Raw genomic sequence first — 23,445 nt, 5'->3', positions numbered from 1 at the left:
CCTGTTTGTCCAATTCAAATGTAGAGAGAGGAAATTTCTGAAATTCTGAAACCTGGTATCTGGTGTCTGCCCTTGGATTCCTTCTAGTGATATGAAAAGATACGCTAAGTCAACTTTGGTCACTACAGCTTTTAAAATTACCAGCAGCTGTGTTGCTTAACAAAAATTCCAGTTAGGTTGCAGACGTTTCAGCCTGAGGTAATGTGTAGCAGTACCAAGGTCAAAATAGTAACAGGGAAAGTGGACTCACAGTCCTCTCAAGAAGCAAAGTACATCTTAAATCTCACTCTTTGTAATGAGAGGACAGAATTGCCTGGATGCTTGATAGGTAGCTAAACATACAAGTACTTGCAAGACCACAAATGTTAAGACTTCTTTTTATTTTCTTCCTCGTCCCCCTCTGCTTAAGTTTGTTTAATGGGGACTAGAGTAATAAAAAAAGGCATTTACAGTTACGTTTCTAGGGTTGCAAAATAAAAATGTAGCTCAGGGTAAACGTCCATTGCTTAATCTTCAGCATGTAAAAGAACTATGATGAGAATTAAGTAGTTTAGAAATGAGTTAATAGAGCTGTAAGCACTGAAAGCTTGTGACCTGAGTAGCCATGAGGAAGAACAAACGGGTACCTTCAGTCTCTCCTTGGAGCTGCATTCCTTGGTCCAGGCTAGGGAGAGGACACGGGAATAGCACTGAGGCAAAACAATTGTATGCCACACATTCCTCCCTTTCCCTTGTTCTCACCTTTAAATCCACCCTCAGCTCACCTTTTCACTGAACTCCCGTCTCCACTCGCTTTTCCCTTGGGAGCATCCTCTGTCTACCAGTGGTGTCTAGAGTAATGTTATGCTTTCTTGGAATGTTTCATGAGTACATAAACATTGCTTGCTAATTTCCTGTAAGCCAAATCAAGTTGGCAATTGCTGCTGCTTCTTCCAGTGTGTTTCTTTTGTCTTAATTCCAGTTCATTTTTTTTAATGGAAGCTGTTGAAGAAATTTATTTTCGATTCTGTCATTTTTAAACCAAATGTCTATCTTAACAGGAAAGTAACAGTGACTTCCACAAACTGAGAAGGCTAGTTTTTTTACAAATCAAAACCTTAATAAAAATATATCTAATTTAATTAATTGTATTCTTTTATACTGAAATCAGGAATATTTTAAATTCCTAATCTGGATACAATTGAATGAGCTCACAAAATCCTTTGTGTTTTTGTTTTGTTTTTTTTTTAATCAAACCAGTAACTTCTAATTGGTTCTAAAATGTGGACTTACTATGATAAACCCTGCATAAATGCAGAAGAAAGGGAATGAACAGACGTACACAGATGTGTTTCTAACACAGCACATGGACTCTGTAAGGAATAGATACAAAAGCAGCCACAGCCTGTTTCCTTTGCACTTGTGAAGTCAAATTATATTGAAAGGCTCCAAGGTGAATCTACTTAATTGTTTGGAGGGAGACAGGAGGGTGGTGTCAATATAAGTTTTCATGTGAAATGTTGAAAGCAGGACATTCCCAGTGGGGACTTTGCAGACCTCTGACTATAAAGCTACCCAGACTAAGCATCCTGCAAGGTCTGAATGCAGGGATTTATCTGCACGAGGGATTTGACTCAGATCACAAAACCATCAGCAGCTGTTTCAGCCAACTAAAACCACGTAAAGTTTTCTTCTAGAGATTAAAATCATTACTAGTCCCCTGCATGTCAGTGATAGCCATTTCTGCTGATAATGAGGATTAAATATCACTGTATCTAAGGAATTATTAGGTGAAATGAAAACGATGCTTTTTTCAATCACTATAAAATTGGCTCCCCCAGTCCTGGGCCTGCAGAAGGACTCTCAAAAACAATCTGCTTAGGTGTATGCCAGTTTTCACAGCCTCCCATCCCACAGGGACAAGGAATTCAATAGTGCCCTACATTTTTAATGTGTTACAGCTTTGTTTTTTACAAGAAATGAGGGGAAAGAATAAAAATGTTTAATTGCTTGGGATTAGCAGAACAGGGGGCCTGTGCCCTGACCAGGATAAAATCTGTTTAAAAGACTCTTTCTAGTGGAGTCATTTCCCAGTTTCCTTTTCTTGAATGTATTTGTGTAAATAAAATTAAAAAGTTATTAGCATTTGCCTTTGCAATGTGTTGTTAGTCCAAGGAATCTCCATGCAGAAGTGGCATTCAGAGTTAAATGGTGAAAATGCACAGCTAATGTTAAAAAAAGCAGTTAAAATAATCACTGGTTTGGATCCCCATAATTGCTGCTTTTTTATTTTTTATGCACTTAAGGAACCTATCTGCAGCAGCCATGAAATCATATGATTTTTTGTTGCACTTCTGAAATGTTTTGTAATAATGGGCATGTGACTTATCCAATTTAAAGAAAGTTCATGTCCAGCACACACATGCAAACCTCTTCCTTAGTTAAGAAAATGAAGCCAAAGCAAATTGGCAGAGCCTGGAGAAGCAATGTGACTTTTTGTTCTTGCATCACCCTGAGAACACAACCTCAAGTTAATTTTTCTGAAACGTTGTTGCTACTGTTTTCAGGCTTATCTTCCCTTGTGCCAGAAATAGGCAGATTAATGAAGTTCAGCTTGTTGCCCTCGTTTAAATTTTTCTTCTGTGGAAAACAAGGGCATAAACATAAGAGGCTGTGCACTTTATGAACTTAAACTGAGAATTTAACAGTTTGGGTAACTGCAGAGAGTGGTGGTATTCAAAACCACAACCTGATGATTTGGAATATCCACAGCAGCTGGAATTCTCCCTTGCTTGCAGCTGCATATAGAGCAGGAACAAAGGAAATTGAAAAGCTTTCACATTGCTTCAAAGGAATAGAAAAGCATTTGTTACAACAGACCCTGAGAAAGAAAAGCCATCTGTGTGGAGCTAAGTTTTAGCACTTCTCCAGTGTGGTGCCCAGCTATTGTCCTGTTACCTGTCCTATATTTAAACCATGCTGAGTTTAATACAAGTTCCTGTTTCATTATCCTCTGTTTATCCATATGTTCAATCTTAGCTGTTTCTCTTTTCTTTTTTTCCTTGATTAAGCTCAGGTTGCATTTACCCACAAGACTGAAATGAGTCATTTGATGTCCTGAGAAAACAAATATAATTTTCCTGTGGTGAGAAGGGAACCATGCTTTCATCTTGAGTTCTCTTGGCTTTTTTCATTCCATCCTAAGGAGAGAGAACACTCAGGATCAAGCTTTGCTTAACTTTCTTTCCCTTGCTCAGAGCTGCAGTAAAACCCAAACCTGTTTTCTAATAAACACTTGCACAAAGTCTCATGACTGACCGAGGAAACTACATGACGGCACTGGGGAGGAGTTTCCAGATTACTCTGAAGGAGCAAGGGCTGTCACATGCTGGCAAATGTGTCTGGCATCATGCAGCAGGGTGTGCTGGCATTGCTGTGCTGAGTCAGGGATAGTGTGGGGCAGCAGGGCCCCTGGCCTGGCCAGCCCCACAACGAGTTCTGGCTGCCCCCCACAGCCAGATGCTGGAGCCGGGCAACCCGCCACCCTGCAGGGCCCCAGAGATGCACACATCACGTCATCCTGACCTTGCAGACCGTGGCTTGGGAGCCACTGACTTTTGCAGCATGATAGTCTGTGCTGAGAGAAGCTGGATTTTGCTAACTAAGGGAAGGGGAAACAGTGGGATTTCCAAGGAACAGTGTTATCTTTGAAATCGGGAGAAATTCAACCCGGTGGATAAAAGCAAACTTCTCCAAGCAGCCAGTCTTATTATCAGTTCTAACAGTTTGAGATGTCCTCAGGACTGTGCATATCACATGGTTCCTATTTAAGGATAAACATAAAAATAAACCAGAATTATTCTTTTCCCAGGGTGCTGGCACAGCCATTGGAGAGCTGCCTCCATATTTTATGGCGAGGGCGGCCCGACTCTCTGGTGCTGAACCTGATGATGAAGAGTACCAGGAATTTGAGGAGATGCTGGAACATGCAGAGACTGCACAAGTAAGAACAATGCAAAACAACAGAATTAATAAAACACAGATCAGCTAGATGGAGTCAATAACCATTCGAATCAAATGGTAATAGGCCAAAAATCAGTTGGTGTGAGTTCACAAGGGACTTCCCAGGGATGGAAAAAGATCCTCCCTCTGGATAGAAATACCTCTGGTGCCAGGAGGACAAGAATGCAGCTTGTTGAAGCACATACAATAGTTCATTTGTTACAAATATTGCATTTATTTTGATTTCCAGGAACAGCATAATAAAGGTAGGGAGAAAGTGTGCTAACCAACCACTGATAGAGGAGGTGCTGTTCCCTGACCATGATTGTTAGAGCTGCCTTTAAATCCTCCCTGGGCCAGGAGGAGATGATTTGCAGTCAGCTCATCCCCTTCAGATGAGATTTGCCTGCCTTGCCACTAACACCCTGAGGGGCCAGTGCATGACCCATTCATCAGCCTGAGGGAACATATTTTTGCTGATGTGAAAATGCAACCAAACTGCTCTGAATCCCTTTTTGTTGCTCTTATCATTTATTTTCTTGATGGCTTAAATACTGCTAGTGTTACAGCATAGCTTGCAACTTATGCTGCACATCAGTCAGATGATATTGTAGATAATTTTTCATTCAGGTCAGGAGTTTGCATGCTGTTCACAAGTTATTAATAGTGTTTTAGAAGAAATTAAACATTTTTTCCTCAAACTTGCCACTGAATTTCTCTTCTGTATTTTTCCTTCTTACCCTGTTTTGTCTGCCACAAAGTTGAAGCAAGTCATGAGACTGCTATTAAAAAACCAGCAGATGCTATTTACCATGCACTGCAATCTTTAAACTGTTCTGCCAGGGTAATTTCTCAATATAAATATATACTCTTAGGTTTTTTTACTCCTTCAAAAAATGGATGAAGCTTTTCCATGAAAGACAGTGGTTTGTCTGGAAATACTGTGTGTAATCTAGTAATTCTAACAGTAAACCCTTTGTTTCCTGAGAGCCTCCCCCTACTAGAAAGTTCCAAAGAGTTCTTCTGGTGTTCTGAATAATAATTTTTTCCATTTCTTGTGTGCGTGTGTGGGGAAATCTGCTTTCTTCTCTACTCTACCATCAGTCTTTGCTTTGCAAAGTAATCCCTAGTTGTCTAAAAATCAAGTTGTGGCAAAAAACAAACAAAACCAGTTGAATACGTGTTGGGAGAGCTGAAATGCTATCTGTGTTTACTGAAACTCTCCCAGCAAATTATATGCATGTACAGTGGTGGGAGCAGCCAGAGTTGGTTTCCAGAACATGCTGTAAGATTCTTGGGAAGAAAAGTTTTTGCTAGAGAGCATTTTGTTAGGACAGGCCAAAATGCAGCTTTCTGTACTGACTGCCCTCAGTGAACCAGTGGCCTTGTGTAATTCATTAAGAAAAATGATGGTGTTATTTACCAGTACTTTTGATTTTAATTTCTTGGCAATCAAATTTGGATTGAAGTGTGTTGTTTCGTGGATGGATGGCCAGGAAAAAAAAAGAATCTTTTAAAACTCCACTTGTGGTTTGGTTTCTATAAAACTCTTTTAACATGAGGCTTCGACAATCCGATTAAATTGTATTGTGCTCATAAAACTGACAGTTCAGTTTTTTCCATTTGCTAAGATGACTTCCTTTTTGCTTTTGGCTTCAGTCATGTTGTTGCTTGATGCCTGTGGGAGACAGGCCTGCCTTTTCCTATGACCTTGAGTAAATCCCCATCTTCAGTACAGCTTATCACTATTTGTTCTCTAATTGCTATTCACGAGCAGTTATGATGTCTATTTTTAAATTGCTCAATAACAGTTTTAATTACCTACATCAGCTTCTTCCACTCTCACAAGCTGAAGCCTTATGCTAAAGAAACCACGGGGGATGTGACAAGTGTCTCATGCCATGGAGACCAGAGCAAATATTTGACGTCAGATGACAGGAGCTTTCTTTCAGTGTAAAGGTCTCTCCCTTCATCCTGCCTTTTTGCAAGGCATGAAAAAGTGGTGTGTTAGATTTTGAAGAATAGCTTCCCCCTCTACTTCTGCTGAGCTGCTGCATGCCTACAAGGCAAAGCCAAATGGCTTGAAGTTTCTGCCTGCATGTGTTTTGTTTAAGAAAGCTTGTTGCTGCTGTGTCTCAAAAACAATGGTAATTTTGAGAACAGATGAGGATCTTCTATGGTGAGAATAGACCATGAAAATAACATCCAGCCTGAAGGATCTGTGAGGGGGAATGTGCTTGCAAGCTTGGCACTTTAAAAAGCAACCAAAAAAAGGAACTTAAAAGGATTAAACAGCATAAAGGTTTAGTGCCCTATTCAAGCTTAAGCAGAGCAAAATACTAATTGCTTTAAATAGTCTATTGATAAATTTTCTGTCATAAATCTCAGAGCTAAGTGACCTGACTCCTTGAGCTAGGTTTTGAAAAACCTTATTAGCCTGCAGACTATGTCTATGTCTGCCTTGTATCAGCATGGTAGTACCAAGAAGCAGAGCTCAGAAAAAGCCCCTAATTTTTAAGGAACACTCACTTCTCCTTTCTCCGTGTCCCTGTGTGCACGCCAGGGCTCTTACTCGCAGTTACATAAAGGGAGTGTCAGAGCTCCTCGTGGCTGCTCTTGTAACTGAGCCGTTTTGCCCTGGAGAAGGAGTGTGGTTCCAAGCAGGACTCTTTTTCTCTCCGAGCTCCCCAGGATGCAGAGCCCAGCATGTCCCAGGAAAAGAGCAGCTCTGCCTGAGCTGTTCGTACTTAAGGCAGTATTTAAAAATTAGGAATGTGTGAAGTGGTATCTGGATGCTGGTAACTATTCCAGGCAAATTTCAGAGCAAAGTGGGTTATTTTTTTTCAGCAGAGCTCCCCTTTTAGCCGTTCAAACCAACCTCTCAATTAGAGGAAGCAAATCTGCTACTTAGTGCTGGTGCAGCACATTGGTAATGATACAGCACAAGCACAGTCTGTGCAGTTTCATGTCTACACACACGTGTGCAGGGACTCTCTCTTTCCAGTTTAACAGTTGCTGATTGTTTAGTGTTCTCATCTGTTCTCTGTCATGTTGAAACACTTAAAGCTGAGGGAGGTTTCTGGTGAAAATGAAGCTTTTAATGCCAGATTCCCTCAAGGTATTTAGTGATAACACGTAATGCGTGGGCCCTTGCTGTATCATGGTACTCCTTGCTGAGAGGAGAAAGTGCTAATATCTTTGCTTTATATCTAACCCTTAATGACTGTGAGTGTTTGGATTCATTAAGTGGCATATTTTTAAGAACTAATGATTTACACATCAGGCTTTGCTTCTGTGCAGTGTTGCTGCAGCCAAATTTTCATGTAAAAATATTTTCTAGTTGCCTGTGTTACTATCAGCCACTGCTGTTTGTTTACTTTCCAAATTGTGTCCTGCCTTGGGGAGAATACAAACTTGGGAGAAGGGTTAAATCCATTGAAATGCTGAGATGCAGCAGGACTGGTTTGTAAATGATTGAGTGCCATCTGCACACTGAGTGTCAGTTGTTGCTGGGACCTGTTTTTGACTCCTCTGAACCTTTACTGGTTGTGGTTTGTCTGGCCATCACATGACTTCTCTGAAAATTCCCCCTCCCCTCCATTTCCAGTAAACTGTTTGAACAGGAGTGACTCAGACTGAAACCAGCTTCCCTGTAACCACAGGGCTTGTTAAAGAATTTGTCAACGTGGACTCAAGAGGGTTTGTATTAAACTAAGCTGCAACTGCTTCGGTTTGCATTGCGTCAGGAGTTCCACCCAGTGACTTCCTGCTCCCAGAGTCAGCTTCTTGTCCACAAGGAGTTAAACTGATGAACCTTGGTGATAGTGACAGTTAGGCACATGTTAAACCCAGCATTTCTGAAAGGCTTGGTGCCTTGAGCGGGATTGCTTTTTTCCACCTCTTCATGTGGGGTTGCTCTTTGCAGCAGCAGAACAAAGCACCCTACCACACCCAGCCATGGTTGCTCGGAGAGCCCAGCACTGTGTTCTGACATGACACTGTGACTTAATTCAAGTGGTATGATTAGGTTCAGCTAATAAGCAAAATGTTACTTAATTAGCAGTGTAAAATAAGATGGCCAAATTAAAAATGGAGCTCTCCCATGATTAAGGTAACAGCTAGTATCTGATAAGTTCCTGCTTTTTTGAAAAGGATTGCCTGCCTGCTGGCTTGTTTGATCAAAAGGTTTTAAGAGCATTTGGTACAACAACAAAAAAAAAGAAGTTAAAGCAGACCACAAGCAGGTTTTATAAAGCAGTTATCATAAAAATGGAAGTGATACAGTCACATACAATAGTTAGGCACATGTTAAACCCAGCATTTCTGAAAGGCTTGGTGCCTTGAGCGGGATTGCTTTTTTCCACCTCTTCATGTGGGGTTGCTCTTTGCAGCAGCAGAACAAAGCACCCTACCACACCCAGCCATGGTTGCTCGGAGAGCCCAGCACTGTGTTCTGACATGACACTGTGACTTAATTCAAGTGGTATGATTAGGTTCAGCTAATAAGCAAAATGTTACTTAATTAGCAGTGTAAAATAAGATGGCCAAATTAAAAATGGAGCTCTCCCATGATTAAGGTAACAGCTAGTATCTGATAAGTTCCTGCTTTTTTGAAAAGGATTGCCTGCCTGCTGGCTTGTTTGATCAAAAGGTTTTAAGAGCATTTGGTACAACAACAAAAAAAAAGAAGTTAAAGCAGACCACAAGCAGGTTTTATAAAGCAGTTATCATAAAAATGGAAGTGATACAGTCACATACAATAAACTGGAAAACCTTGACTTTTTTTTTTTTTTATTGCTTTGCCAGAAATGACTTGTTTACACCCAACATCAAATTCCATTAATAATTTCTCTTGCCCAGTCTTCCAGTCACCCCTTCACCTCATCAGCTTCCTCTCTGTTAATTGTGTTGTACAAGGAGTTTGCAGGGGTTTGGTCTTGGGTACCTGATGGGTGGCCACCAGGAGGCTTGTCTTCACACACCACCTTCCTGAAGTTTGACCCCTGAGTTTGTTCATATAGGGAGGGGAGGGATCTTGCCTCTTTTATCTTGGCCCATAATTAAATGGAAATTCAAAACTCATCAAATCTTGAAGCTTTGTTTTAGAAACTTCCTATGAATGGGGCAGCTTGAGAGTGAGATGGAAGACTGGCACTGAACTAATAGTGAAGTGTGAGGGTTTTTTTCACAGATGATATGTAAAGTAACAGCTTGGTTTTAAATTGTTCCTCAAAACTGCTGAATTGAAGTAAGTGTTGGAATGAGTTGATGAAAGCTTTAAATAAGTGGACTTCCTAAGAAAAGAGGTAGCAAAGAGTTAACACAGGCAGAGGGCAGACAAAGGAGCTGTGAGTAACCAATGTGTAAGCCACCTCCTCGATAGAGTTCTTGGGACACTGGCAGGAGAATGGGACAGTCTTGTGCCTGCATTGTTCTATTCAATTGCACACCTGCTTACAGATAAGGAAAAAACAGCAATGAGCATTACTTTGCCTGTGCTAATGGTCATCTAGAGATGACTTCTTCACATTCTTCTTTGAACAGGTCTTTGTGATAATGTCTGTTCCCTTAAAACTCCTTTACTCAGCCCTGTCATTGTAACAGATAGTGTGTAACTGCATAAACAAGAAATTATGGAGCCACTGAAGGAATCTGGATTGCTGTGCAGTCTTTTCATTCAATATTTGGATGTTAGCTCAGACAAATTTTTTCAGTGATGAGTCTCTCACTTTACAATAGAAATTAAGCTTTTCAGAAAGAATGTCACCAGGTTTACTGGGTATCCTGCAAGCTGCATTTACACTGTAATTGTGGAGAAGCAGTTGAACTCTGGCATTGACTTTGTGTGCTCTGTGTGCATCAGGGGTGGGCAACACAAGTTTCTAAGGGAGCAGTTTGGTCCTAAATATTTGATATTTCACTCCTCAGTATTTTCAGAAAGACCAATAAGTGATCAAAATTTTGGGTCAGATCAGCTGCTTCAAAAATATTTTTTCAGGGACAGCCTTCAATAGCTGATAGAAATTAATTATGGTATCACAATCAAGAAAAAGGGTACCTTTTTTTTTCCACCCGGCTCCAGACACTGTTTAAATATCTATGTTGTACAAGAGTCTGGTATGCAGACCACTTCTCTGAGCTGTCTGGGAACCTCTGCTCCTTCCCAGGGAGAACAAGCTAGAGGTATGCTCAGCATTGCACATCTGCTGGAAAGGCTGGGGAGGAACTGTTGTGTGTGCAAAAGGATTTGTCAGCTGTGTAAGAAATTGCTCACTTCTATTCTACAAGTGCTTGGGGTTTTTTTCTGTGCATGGGTTTTCTTTCTAATTTCTACTGTGTGGAGGAGCAGTGTCATTTTTTCAGTGCTAGTGATTTTGGCTCTGCTTTGTCAGAGATTGAAAAGGTCAATCTGTTTGTCTGGTTATCAAAAACTGCTTCCTTTCTTGATGATGGTGGCTAAAACAAAGCAATAACTTGCTTCATTCCAGCAATCATGAGCCCTTTCTCACAGTATCTGGATCTTAAATCCCCCCCAGAAATCATACTTGATATTTCTAATGGGTGAAATATTTGACAGCATCCTGGATTGCTTGTCACCACTAGGACTAGATTGGCAGACCTGTGGTCACAGTAACTAATTGCAGTTAGAGCTTTAAGTTAAATGAGCACTCACTGTGCAGCTGCAGAGGTATTTTAGGCAGCCACACGTTGGTGGAGGCAATGCCAGTGTCCCCTTTCAGCTGCAGAAGCAAAGGCTGGGAGGTCAATGTCTGATGTGTGGGAAACAGAGTGATAGGTTGTTCTTCTACTTCGTTATTCTCTCCGTAGGTGGCTGCTAGTATCTTGTTGTGGAATCTCTGGAAAGTTCATCTTGAAAGGGACCTGAAGCAGTTTCAGGCCCAACCTTTTGGTCAGAGCAGTGTCATCCATGACATCAGCTCAAGTTCCTCAGGGCATTGTCAAGTCTGATCTTGAAACCCTCCAAAACTGGAGGCTACACAACCTCTCTGGGTAATCTCTTCCAACACTGGACTGACTGAACAGCCTTGGTGCTTCCCTGAGGTGTCAAACTGACAACTCTCTTCCATGAAATAGATTTTGGGATCTGCTCACTGTCAGATCTCCTACAAGGTGTGAGGAGGAAGTAGCTCTTTAGCAGGCAAAGAAGTAATAAATTTTATTTCATGCTTTTGTGCACCACTATAAGATTGCAAAGTGTCAAAGGGGACATGTTGCTTCATGCTGCTGCACAGACCTGGACTGAGGAGTTAGAGCACAGGAGTGGCAGGGGATGTGGTTAAAAGGGCTACTGCTCTATAGGACAGATCTGATAAGACTGAAAGGACATGCTCCTTCCTCTTCCTTCAGACTGTTTCCTTTAATTGTGTCTTATTCTTTACAAAATTTCTTTATTACAGTGTGGAGCAAAAGGACTTTTTATGTAGAAGTCTGAGAGCTTCCGTTCTACTTGTGGAAAATGCTGGCACTAACTTGGAGGTGTTTGCTAACTCCTTCAGCTCCAGGAAACATGTTCATCTTGGTGTATCAGTTTCAAACTTCAGCATGGTGTTAGTTTGTAACAGCTGGAATCTTGAACCTAAAGCTCCTGAGTTGGAGGTTATTATGAAGAAGCATTTGCTTGTTCTTCCCCCAAGGTCTTGGGAAGAGGGAGAAATGAGGGAAACAAACTTTTCTTACCCTAATACAGTTGGTTAATAAAATGAAAAAAAATACCAAGGTGTTCCTAGTGCTAATAGTGTGTTTAATCCAGAGCTGGTTCCATCCTACTCCTGTTAAAGGGAGATCTTATACACCTTTGTACTAATTGCTCAGAAGTTTCACACTTTTACTCCAAGGCAGGTTAAATTTAGATGACATGGAACAGAAAAGCAATCTGCTGGAATGAGCCCCTCGCTCTGGTGTGCTCTGCTCCCATGTGACTTAAAGGGTTTGTCTCTGCACACTGCTCTGTGGCTTCTTATGTCTGTCTTTTCTAACAGCAGTTTTAAAATCTGATTATGAGGACAATAGTTTTGACTGTATTTTCTATGGAAAAGGTTTGGGTTTTTTGGCACAAGAATTAATTGTAGTTACTCATGTGTCTGGGTTTACAAGGTCCCACAGATGAGTGTCTTTCTGATTGTCTTTGTGGGTTGCAGCATCACCCCTTAACATGCAACAACCTCAAGAAATCAAAACCAAACAGATGTGGAAAGAAATCTGTGCATTTCCCTCACTCTGTATTCAGTATCCTTGTTCTAAGAAGGATTACTAGAAGAATTCACCTGTATATTTGATTTCTTGTTGACTTGGGATTTGTATGTAGTATCTACTCTGTGCTCATCCTCTCCTACATATATTCTGAATAATGGGTTGAAATTTTACAAGCTTTAAGTCCTCATCTCTCTGACATGGTCTATTTGGTGAGATTTTGTAGGTACCTCCCTTGTCTTTCCACAGTGCTTAGGTAAAGCCCCTGAAGACCAGTGTCCTGTTTCATTGCTGTTCATTCTTCTTAATATCATACTTTCTAAAACTGTGTTTTCATCTTCAACATGGATGTATTTTTCTCTTGTAACTTTCCCATATGATTAACCTGTTCCTTTTCCAGAAAACCCAGTCTTCTCATGAAATGAAATTTATTTCCTTCCCAAGCTTAGCATTTGTGACACTCCTCTTAATTTGGAATGTCTGTCCTGTTCCTATCATATGTAAATACCTTTATTTTCTCAAACTTCAGTGCTTGCTTAAATCTGCCACTTTGCTTTAGCTGCTTCCAGTAATCCTTGAAAACCTTTTTTAATTGTGTCTTTCGACCGCCCAGTTTCCAAGTCAGGGCCTTTCCCGGAATTCTGTGTGATAATTAAGTTTAAACCTTACCTCTCACACCCTCTTCTCTCCAGGCATCAAGATGGAAATTCCCCCTTTAGTTTGCCTTATTTGCATTAAGCTGGAAGTATTTTTGAGAAAGCTATAACCGAGATCCAGGCTGACAGCCCTTTCCAAAAGCTTTGAGATATTCAGACTCATTGCATCAGGGGAGATCGGCACCACCATGAACCTCTGTCAAAATATTCCTGCTTGTAACTTAGTGGAACCTTACTCATGAGATCTGCTACCTTTGATATCTTGCAGGAGAAGTATGAAGTGGTTTTGTTGGTCACTGAGTAATGAACTATTTGGGGTGATTAGCAGTGACTATCAACTCTGTCTTGATCTCTGTTCTCCTCATCTTAATTCCACGTTATCACGTTGATCATTAAACAGCATTGCTGACCTGCTTTCTTAGCATGGGTGTATGTAGTGACCTCTCAGCCTCTAGGTAACTGTCCCACTTGTTAAAACTGCTCTTCTGCAGTTAATATGTTATTTCAATGAGTTAATAATTCTTCCCAGTCCTCTGAAATTCTAGAATTCATTGCCTAACCACAAGTGGTCATTCTCCCATAAGTTGTGTTTGATTCCATTGTGTTGTAATAGAAAGCCAGAAGAAACAAAATATTGTGCAGCTCATTTTTAACATAACTCAGATTTTTACATTAAAAGGAGCACTGACTTTGTAGGCAACATTTTAAATGTTAAGGAACGTGTAACTTTAATAATCTTAGACGGTAGCTTCATCCATCATCTGCAATCTTTGGAAAAGCTTCTCTTCACGTTATTATTTCAATAATTATACTTTGTTTCCAGTAAGAAAATATGACAAAAATAATATAAATTATACTCAAGTCTTGAAGGGTTGTCCACTTCTTCCTCACATGCAAGCTCAACAGTCTCATCAAGGGAGTCTGCTTGGCAGTAGGACCAACCCCTGTCTCTTCAGCCACTTTAGTATTCTCCTTGTTTGCAGAGGACCATGGAGGTGCTACACATTTCAGATCTCTCTTTGTATTTAATGTTCATTGATGATTCTGGGGTTTTTATTAGAGCAACAAACCTCACTCTTCTAGAAATCTGTTTTTAACTTCTTGAGGCTCCCATCTGCTTGGGAATTAATAGCCTGCTTGAGCCATTTCCATCCTGGCTCCACTGACTTCCCCCCAGTCCTGCATTAAGGTCTCATCTTTCCTCACTAGTAGCAAGTCCACCCACTGCCAACTTTTGATTGAATTAATTTAGCCTCATGTACATATTCCTTCCCTGGTTTACTGGCCTTCCTCCTCCTGCTGTACCCACCACTATACCAGTATTACCAATATACTTGTAAAGTGCTTGACATATTTACAACAGAAAAAAAATTGTGATAGAAAAAAGGTTTTTCTGGGCCTCAAATAATTCTGACTCTGGAACATGTTTTTGAGAGAGACAACTATCATCTCTGCTGCAAGGAACAAAGAGAATTGGATTGTGACAGAGAGTCACAGCTTTCTTCATGCTCCTAAAAACTGATGGCAACTTTGTGTTGGAAATAAACTCTTTATTTTTATAAACTATCATTGCTGTAGGCCCATCTGTGCAGGCCCTCAAGAAACATCTTCTGTGGAAGCCTTGTGGGTTGTTTCTGCAAGGGCTCTGGGTTTCAATCCAGTCCTGACTACTCACAGTTCCTTGGTAACCAGCAGCTAGTTACTCGTGGGGTTCCATCAGCAATTTCTGGTTTTAGAGATTAATAAAAAAGAGACATCACAATTTCAGTGTGAACAGTAAACTGTGACCGTTGTGTTTTCTGATAATAAATCAGTGTTGCAGAAGGAAGAGAATAAAAATGGGGCTTTTGTAATTTCTTTTTTCTTGAGCTTGTGAGCTAAATGCAGTGAAATGTTACTTGCTTACACCCAGAAGAGCTTGTACAACTTACTTCACAGTGAAGGGACAAAGAAGAAATAGAGATTTAAATTATAAATGGAAACAAAATAAAGCAGAGAGATGGGATGAAGCCTTGTAAGATAACATTGTCCATCCACTCTTTCAAGAAGGAGGGTATTTTTGTAGGGACAACTGATTCATGTTGAGTTATACTTAAAGCTGTACCATGATGCAGATTTAAAGGAGGAACACAGTGGTAAATCTTACTTAGAAGCAAAACATGTAATTTTTCTTTTCTATCCTTTTAGGTTTGGAGGTTTGGGAGGGTAGTTGTTTGTTGTTTTGGTTTTTTTTTTTTGCTGTTGCAACATGTAATAAAATGCTGGTATCAATAAAATGTAACATTTTACTGAGGGCAGATAGGAAACAAACTTCCTTGAGCCGCCAGCTGAGACTTGTGAATCAGTATTTCACCACTGACCTTTTTATGCCTCTTCTTTCCATTCCAGTTCTTGAGATCTGATGATTAACCCAATGAAGTAATGTTTAATCATTTAACCTTCCTTTGCCTGTATTGTAGCAGTCACAGGAAATCTATTTCCAAACCAAAAAAACAAATCATCTTTGAAAGGGACATAGGGAGCTAAAGTATCCTGAAATGTTATAGAGAATGAATCACATTAACTGAGAGTCGAGTCCTGTCTAGATACTTTAATTTTGGGGGAAAATGTTTTGCCTGTAAGTAGCTGAACTTTTATGTCTTTTTTCTTCTTTTTTTTTTCTTAATTAAAGCAGTAGGTTGTGAAAGTTGTTTTGCTTTTTATTTCACATGCTTAAAAGAGTAGAAAAGATTGTTCCCCGTGCAGGCTTTGTAACAAAAAAACCAAACCAGCAGCCCATTCTGTTGTGAAATAGGTAAAAGTTATGAAACTGGGGATTGTATTCTATGAGAAATGAAACTTTTAAGGTTTTATTATTATTATTGTTGCAGATGTTGCAAAGATTTGACAAACGAAATTTAAGGAAGCAACCAAACAGAACTGTTGCTGAGCTTGTTTTCATGAGAGTAAATGTTGAGACTGGAAATATATAGTTTTGTTGCAAGCCTGAGGTGTGTATTACCATGCAAATTATTTGTAGCTATCATTACATTAGATACTAGAAAATAGGGGAAGAAATCATAATTTATCTCTTTTGGCTTACTCAGTTTGAAAAAGGGAGATGAATTAGGAGTTCTAGGCTGAAATTGTTAGAACTAAAGCTGTGCTTTCCATGGGGTATTTTTAATAAACAATAAATATAAAAAACGCCCAAACTTAAAGAAGAAAAAATCTGAGTAATATCTTTCTTTTTTTAAGTTATTGATTAATAAGGTGAGAAAAATTGCCCCAACATTTGTTGGGGTATTTTTTGAGACACAAACTTATACTTTTTTCAACACTTTCAGAATTGCTTGTATAACAAAAAATGTGTTTTTAGCTGGAGGGATAAAAGCAGTTTTAAGTCAGCCTTGAATTTTGGAGCAGTTTAGAAATGTGGGTGAGGGAAACTGTTTATTTTTAGGCAATTTTATGAAAACTTGTGCTTACACTAAGTTAATAGAATAATTCTGTATATAATTATAATATATTTTATTAAAGCAGCTCTGCTGCAAACATTAGTTTATAGGTGACTTGCTGGAGAATTTGTTTCCAGTTTCAGCTGTGAGAATTAATACATCAGTGTATTAGTGTCTAAGATAATGAATAAATATGTTAAAATTAGAAGAGGAACAACTTCCACTGAAATATATCATGGACCTATTTGGATAATTGAGTTGTTGTGTTTTACTTTAAAGATACTTTACAATGAGATTTTTGGAACTGTGGGGGAAAAAAATAAAATCTTTATGGGCTTATAAAAGTGAAAATCTTGTTCTAACCCCATGAGCATTGTGAAATGGTGAACAAAATAGGAACTGAAAATATGGTCAGATTCAGCTTTATTGTAGAGCACGGGGGGAGGCAGCTTGTGAAATTCCTACTCTTTCAGTTCACCTTTCCAAAGAACACAGGCTGTTGTTGGGAGCACAACGTTTCTGTCCTGCTTTAGCACACTTTTTAATGAATTTGGAGAGAAATTTTGAAGACTCTTTTTCTGCTTCTGTCTTTGGGGAAGGAGTTAGAATACCTGGTGTCTCCTCAGTGTGCTGTGTTTTATTTCCTTGGTTAGCTGTGGGATCTGCAGGAGAGTCTCATCCTTTTCAGTTCATGGCCTAAATCCTCACAGGGGCTGAATGTGTGCTTGGTGCTGACCTCTCTTAGTGAGCATTTTTACCTTTTTATTTCCTTTGTTTACTACCTTGGAAATAATGATGAGGGAATTTTACTTTGAGAAGGAGCTGCTCAGGATGTTGCAAGATTTTTAGACTTGGTTCACTGGTAAATTGTCACATTTTGTATAACAATTTGTGTCAAAATGCACTTTTAGCCAAAAAAACCCCAAAAACACCCATGTAAAAATTTACTTTCCTTGTCACAGAGGCATGTTCTGAACCAGCTTCTACTAATGTAAGTTTAAGTGTTTGGTATCAGCCTCACTGGGAACAGGTTTTAATCACTCGTGCTTTTACTGTGTGTATCCTCAAAGTTCACTAAGAAAAAAACATCAGGAACAAATTTTCAACAGAGAGTGAATATTTCACCTATTTAATTTTGCAATACAACATTCACAATCCCAAGGTGTTACTCCTTAAAGTTAGCAAGTTCACCCCTTACAGAATATTCTAAAAGGATTTTTATATTCTCCTGTGGTTAAAAATGTCCCACTGCAAGATGTAGGAAATCTCATTTATTTGACATTTTTCTTTATGTTGAAGTATTTGTTTTAGTTTGGGCAATTTTTTCAAATATAAATTATAATAAATAGAATGTGATGTCAGGAATACTTGGGGGTTTTTACTTTGAGAATTTGTTCACTGTTTTTAAAGAACAAAGAGAGAAAAATTGCTACTTGAAAAAAGGGTGTAAAAAGAAATCAAATAGCCTTATCACTGATTTATTTATATTTTTTTAATCTGGCATAGAAGGTTATGTCAGTTCAGAATTCAGATAATATGCAAGAACAGTGTCAAGGAAGTTACTTGCATTGGTGTATAGCATTGAAGGTTTCAACAGAATTGTAACAAAGTTAAAATTGCATGAATTAAATTTTTCTGGATTATTTTGTGGTTGCTTTAATCAATAAATAATTCTATTGTAAATTCCACACTTTATTAGAGAAGGTTTAATTATAGAGTAAAGCAATTGCCGTCTGAAATGGATCTGATAGTTTTCTACAAAACATAACTCAGTGAATATTGCATTGCAACTGGAAAATCAGCTTTTTATTCCTTATTTATATTTAAAAAAAAAAAAATTAGTAATTACTTTAAAAAGTTTGCTATTACCAAAGTTCCTCAGTTTTCTGTCTCTACTGTTGCCAAGCTTAAAGAGATAACACTGAGCCTGCTTTTAACTTCTTGGACAGTTTTCCTTCAAAATTAATTTTATTCTTATGTAAATTCACTTCTCACATTCAAATAAACTGCTGTGCAAATCTTTATTTTTGCCTTTTAAACTGCTTAGTGTGTGTTTGACAAACCCCTGAGGCTCCTGTGTTTGCCAGGAGGATGTTTGAAAGCTGTGATCACAAAATAAAGGTGGGCAACACATTTTTAACGTGGCTTTGTAAAGAACAGCTCCATGGTCTGTCACCTTTGTTGCTTTTGAAGCATTTTAGATTCAACTCTATGGATTTAATGAACTTTACAAATCTGATGTGAGAGTGTTTGGAATGAGCTGTTTTGATTAAGATCCTGGGTTTGAAATAAAGTATCTAAGGATATAAGGGGATTATTATATTCTTTGTGTTTTGAGAAGGTGCCTTTTTAATACTGTAGATGGCATTGAAGGAATTAATTCCCTCTGCTTGATTAAGGAATAAGGTATAAACAGCATTGGCATTTCAAAGACATGGGGAAATAGAGACTAGAAAACATGTTTCCATAGTAGTGTGAAGTTAGTCCAGGGTTTGAAAAACAAGACTGGGTACATGCAGGAGGTCAGACTTTCCCACTGTGAATTTCTCTCTTCTTTCTTCTAAACCATTTAAAAAATTCTCCCAATTGCTAGAAAATCCCAAAGCACAGAGGATATTGGAATCTTGGACATCCTGAGGTATGTTCATGTGGGGTTTTGCCTCACTAATACTTGGTTTTCTTGTTTGCAGGATTTTGCTTCCCGGGCTAAACTGGCTGTCCAGAATCTGGTGCAGAAGGTTGGATTCTTTGGCATTTTGGCCTGTGCTTCAGTAAGTTCATTTCGTTAACAGAGGGGTTTATAATCACAAGTTGCAGGTGGGATGTATTGCATTTGAATTAATTTTTGTGTTCTCTGTGGTGCTTAGAAAAATGGGATGGTTGTGGAACTGGCAAGTACAACAGCTTGGAGAACCTCCAGTCTTGTATTAGTACAAAACACAGTGAATTCTGCAGCAAAGCACAGGCAGGTGTTACCAGCCCTTCCTTCCACTTCACCATTGGGCTTCTTGACACTAGTTCTCCTAGGAAGGTAATGAGTTTGGAATAGGTCTATTTCCTTTTTATCATAGAGTGGTGAAGTTTGGAAAGGACCTTAAAGACCATCAGGTTTCAACCTCCCTACTATGAGCAGGGACACCTCCCACTAGACCAGGCTGCTCAAAGCCTCATCCAACCTGGCCTTAAACACTTCCATATATGGGACTTCCACAACCTCCCTGGACAGCCTGTTCCAGTGCCATACTGCCTTCCTGGTGAAGACTTTCTTCCTGATGTCTAACCTAAATCTCCCCTTTTTCAGTTTAAAACCATTACCCTTTGTCCTATCACTGCCCACTCTGGTGAAAAGCCCCTCCCCAGCTTTCCTGGAGCCCCTTCAGGCACTGGAAGGTGCTCTAAAGTCTCCCTGGAGTCTTCTCTTCTCCAGGCTGAGCAGCCCCAACTCCCTCAGCCTGTCTCCAGAGCAGAGCTGCTCCAGCCCTCAGATCATCTTTGTTACCCTTCCCGGGACCCTCTCCAACAGCTCCATGTCTTTCCTGTGATGAGGGTTCCAGAGTCCACCAGGAAAGATCAGTGCAGCAAGGGATGTTTTTTTCCAAAAGATAAAGCAATCTGTTATATCTTTGAGCACAGTGTGAGGAAACTGATAAAAACAGGTCAGTTCATTAAAGAAGCAAAAGGCTTGTTGCAGGAAGGGAGGGAGACAAGAGACTGAACTAAGACTTTCTTAAAATTCATGAAGTTTCCATATTTCTGTGTCAGAGCAGGGATGCTCCCTGCATTTGCTGTTGAGGCCAGATCTCCTCTGACAGAGGCATACGTGCACTGCTGCTCACTGCTCTGGGCTAGTGGATATTTGGCAGATCAGGTCATATGCCAAAACATGTAACAGTTATTCTGTTGGGACTTTCCCAGCCCAGATTGTTAGCTGGCAAGATCCAGCAAGAGTTGTATTATTTCCTATAGATTCTGCTGAAACCATATTGGAGTTTCTTCAGGTGTTCATGTAGTATAGCTTACAGTGCTTGACCTCTTCAAGGTTATACACAGGTTGAAGAGTGGAGAACTACCTGTATAAATCCAGATTAGGATATTCGTTCATAGTGATCCTTCTTGTCTGCTCTGGAGATGCCTTGGGGTCTCTGGGAGCCAGAGGGAGCAGAGTGAGGAAGCCGGTTTCAGAGTCATGGCTATAGAAACTGAAAACTTTCCTCCTGCTTTGTGTAAGAGGTGAGATGAGCTTCTCCACTGATGCTCTTTGAGTGTTTTAAGTAGGATAATACTATTCCTTTGGAGTAGAAAAATACTGAACCATTTGTGGTCTCTATCTCTCTCTGGGAGCTAAATGAAAACTGATGGAATGGTGTGCCTTATTCTTCCATCCCACACAAAATGTGGGATGCAATGCACAGAAATGTGATTACAGGGATGGGGGGAGGCGTGGGTCCCCTCTGATCCCATTCTGCTGGAATAACCACAGCCATAACCCAGCTGCTCAGCTGCTGAGGTATTAATCCCACCCTTGTCTAGCATCTCTGTTTCCTAAATTGTACACATGACAGTGCTAACTGAGCTCAAATGTAAGTAACCTGTGTGAGCTGGAAAGAATTAATCTGATTATAGTTGCTGGCATACAACTTCTGTTTACTAATCTTTTGAACTGTCTTAATGTTTAGAGTAGAGACATAGGTTACAAGCTGTTCTTTAAATCTTTCCATCCAGTAAGCTCTCAGACTGCTCCTTCACTGCCTCTGACTCACTGCTCTCTAGTCACCATCTTGTGAGACATCTCTGCAGAGGCTGCTCTGTGTAATGGTAACAGCAGCTTGTAGGGGCAGGGATGAGTTACTGAAGTTGGCTGGGCATGGTGAAATGTGGATAAATGGAGAACATGAGGAAGGAGTTGGTAAACATCAGAGGTGATGTGTAAACTCTTGGTAGTTCCTGCTTAGTAATACTTAAACATTTGCTTAACTTCTTACCTACTTGCTGTTCTTCAACGTACTCTGAGCTCCTGCTTCCTTTTGCCTATGTAGGCTGCCCTGGTTTGGGGAAGGGATGAGGAATCACGAATCCACTTGAGGATTATTTGTATATGTGTTCACTGCAGAGCAGCAGTCAAAGGGGTGAACATGAACATGGCAGAAGCATTGAAAAAGCACAGGGATTCACAGCTGTATGTTTTTGTTGCCTCTGGTTGTGAGGAAGGCAGATCCCATGTGTTCTTCTTCATCCATGTGTTCTCCCACCAGCTTCAGGGCTTTCCTTCAGGGCTTCTAGCTTGTTGCTGCTTCTCCATATGATAGAAGGTGTCTCCTTTACTTGCCCTCCTTCCTCTTGGATTTTAATTAACAGTATTTTAGATGGGTGTATCTTTCATTATTAGAGAACTTGCTTGTGAGGTGGTAAGGACTGTCCTCGTTGCAGGTTGTTGTCTGTCACTCAGTGGTTCCTAAATGCTACATAAAACCACAATCAGATTGAATTTAAATCTTTGCAAGTTTAACCAGTGAAGTCACCTGAACATAATGTTGTCTGGTGGCAATAAGACAGGCATATTATTGTCTGGCCCTGAATTCCTATGTATAGGCAGAAGTGGGGAAGGCACAGAGCAAGAATTAGCCCTGGAAGATCCTCGCTGTGACTTGTGTGAATTTGCCCTCCTGTCTTTGTGGGCTTTTTTGGCAACTCTCAGTACTTGGTGTGTGTGTTTTTTCAAAAACAAGGAGAACACCTCCTTGGCCTGCTAATATACCCCAACATGGCCTTGAAGAGTACTTTTTTACTGGGATGTGTTGAATGTGCTGGAGATAGTCACAGTTACCCGTATCCCAAAGCACGTTGGTCCCTCTACGATGGTAGAAATGCAGTAATTAAATACTGTGAACTTAGAAAAACACTCAAACCAGCCAACAAAGAACATACTTGAGACCTAGAGCAGACTTGGCTCAGAAGAGCAAAATTATCTGGCTGTGGTATAAGTAAATAATTTACTAGCCTCCGATGCCTGAGACAGCTGTCAGAGGTAAAGAATCATTTTAGTTGAAGTGGAGCATGTTTAGAGACCGTTTCGGGGCATGATTAGAGACCGTTTCAGATTTCTTCCTATGCAGGTGGTGTTGTGGGTGCTCATAAATTTGGATTGCTGGTCTGTAACTGCTAAGTAGAACCCTCACAAGCTTTCTCACAGATTTCAGGTTTCCAGTCAGTTGCAAACTTACTGTCTTTTATGGGCTTTACCAATCTATTTGTTTGTGTAAGAAAACAACACAAATACTGCAGGATATTAGCCCAGTAATACACTGCTACTGGGAGTTAACACATCCCCCCCACATGTATTGGCTCAGACAGTCTGACCTTGTGCTGCATGCTAAGTGTGAAAGGTTGGAATTTGGATACTTTCTTGGATTAATTTCAAAAATATTTTACAGATAGCATCACAATATTAAGCATCAAGCCAACAGTTCAACAATAAAAGAAATGTTTTAATTTTAAATGAAATGCATATGCTTAATAAAATGTAATCAGTGCTTCTAAACTGGATACATATGACTATAAATGCCAGGTTTTAATGTACTTTCTCAGATGGAATTCACTGGGGATCATTTTGAACACTGGCTTCCAAGAGTGATGAGCTTGTCAGGGAGAAAATTTGATAAATCACTCAAAATGGCTTTGCTGTGGTTTCTGTGCATTTCACATGGAAAACTTTTCGTTAGCTTTTTTAAAATCCAGGGGTAATGAGGGACCATGAGAATGGAATTGTCTGGGACATTGTCTAGCTAAATCCCAGAGACTTAAGTTATGTGGTGTGACATTAACATTTTTGTAAGTATTAAGACACGAGACTTTTGGATCAAGTTGAATAAAGGGGAAATGTTCATTTTTCAAAGTTTCCAAGCCTGTCGTGTTCCTGTTCCTCTAAGCAAGTGCTGCAATTCATGAACTTCTTTCTCTTGCACTTCATAGATTCCAAACCCTCTGTTTGACCTGGCCGGGATAACATGTGGACACTTTCTGGTTCCCTTCTGGACCTTCTTTGGTGCAACCTTGATTGGGAAAGCAGTAATTAAAATGCACATCCAGGCAAGTAGATTCTACACCTCCCTTAGGTCTCTGGAGTGAAGACTTGTTTTATTTTTTTTCTTTTACTCTTTTCC

At 39.8% G+C, this 23,445-nt stretch overlaps 1 protein-coding gene across 1 annotated transcript in view; it reads left to right on the top strand.

The window, feature by feature from the left end:
* The window catches only part of VMP1 (vacuole membrane protein 1), a 59,607-nt gene that overhangs the window by 19,833 nt on the left and 16,329 nt on the right, over positions 1-23,445 (top strand). Inside the window, exons 6-8 of the mRNA XM_010009062.1 lie at positions 3,851-3,982; positions 18,976-19,056; positions 23,255-23,371. Of these exons, the coding sequence (XP_010007364.1) occupies positions 3,851-3,982; positions 18,976-19,056; positions 23,255-23,371 (330 nt within the window). The remainder of the gene's footprint in view (positions 1-3,850; positions 3,983-18,975; positions 19,057-23,254; positions 23,372-23,445) is intronic.

The sequence above is a fragment of the Chaetura pelagica genome, unplaced genomic scaffold (genome assembly GCF_000747805.2).
Source record: "Chaetura pelagica isolate M959 unplaced genomic scaffold, ChaPel_1.0 scaffold72, whole genome shotgun sequence".
Taxonomy (NCBI): domain Eukaryota; kingdom Metazoa; phylum Chordata; class Aves; order Apodiformes; family Apodidae; genus Chaetura; species Chaetura pelagica.
The sequence above is the reverse complement of the archived record's forward strand: the minus strand, read 5'-3'. Positions and strand labels throughout refer to the sequence as shown.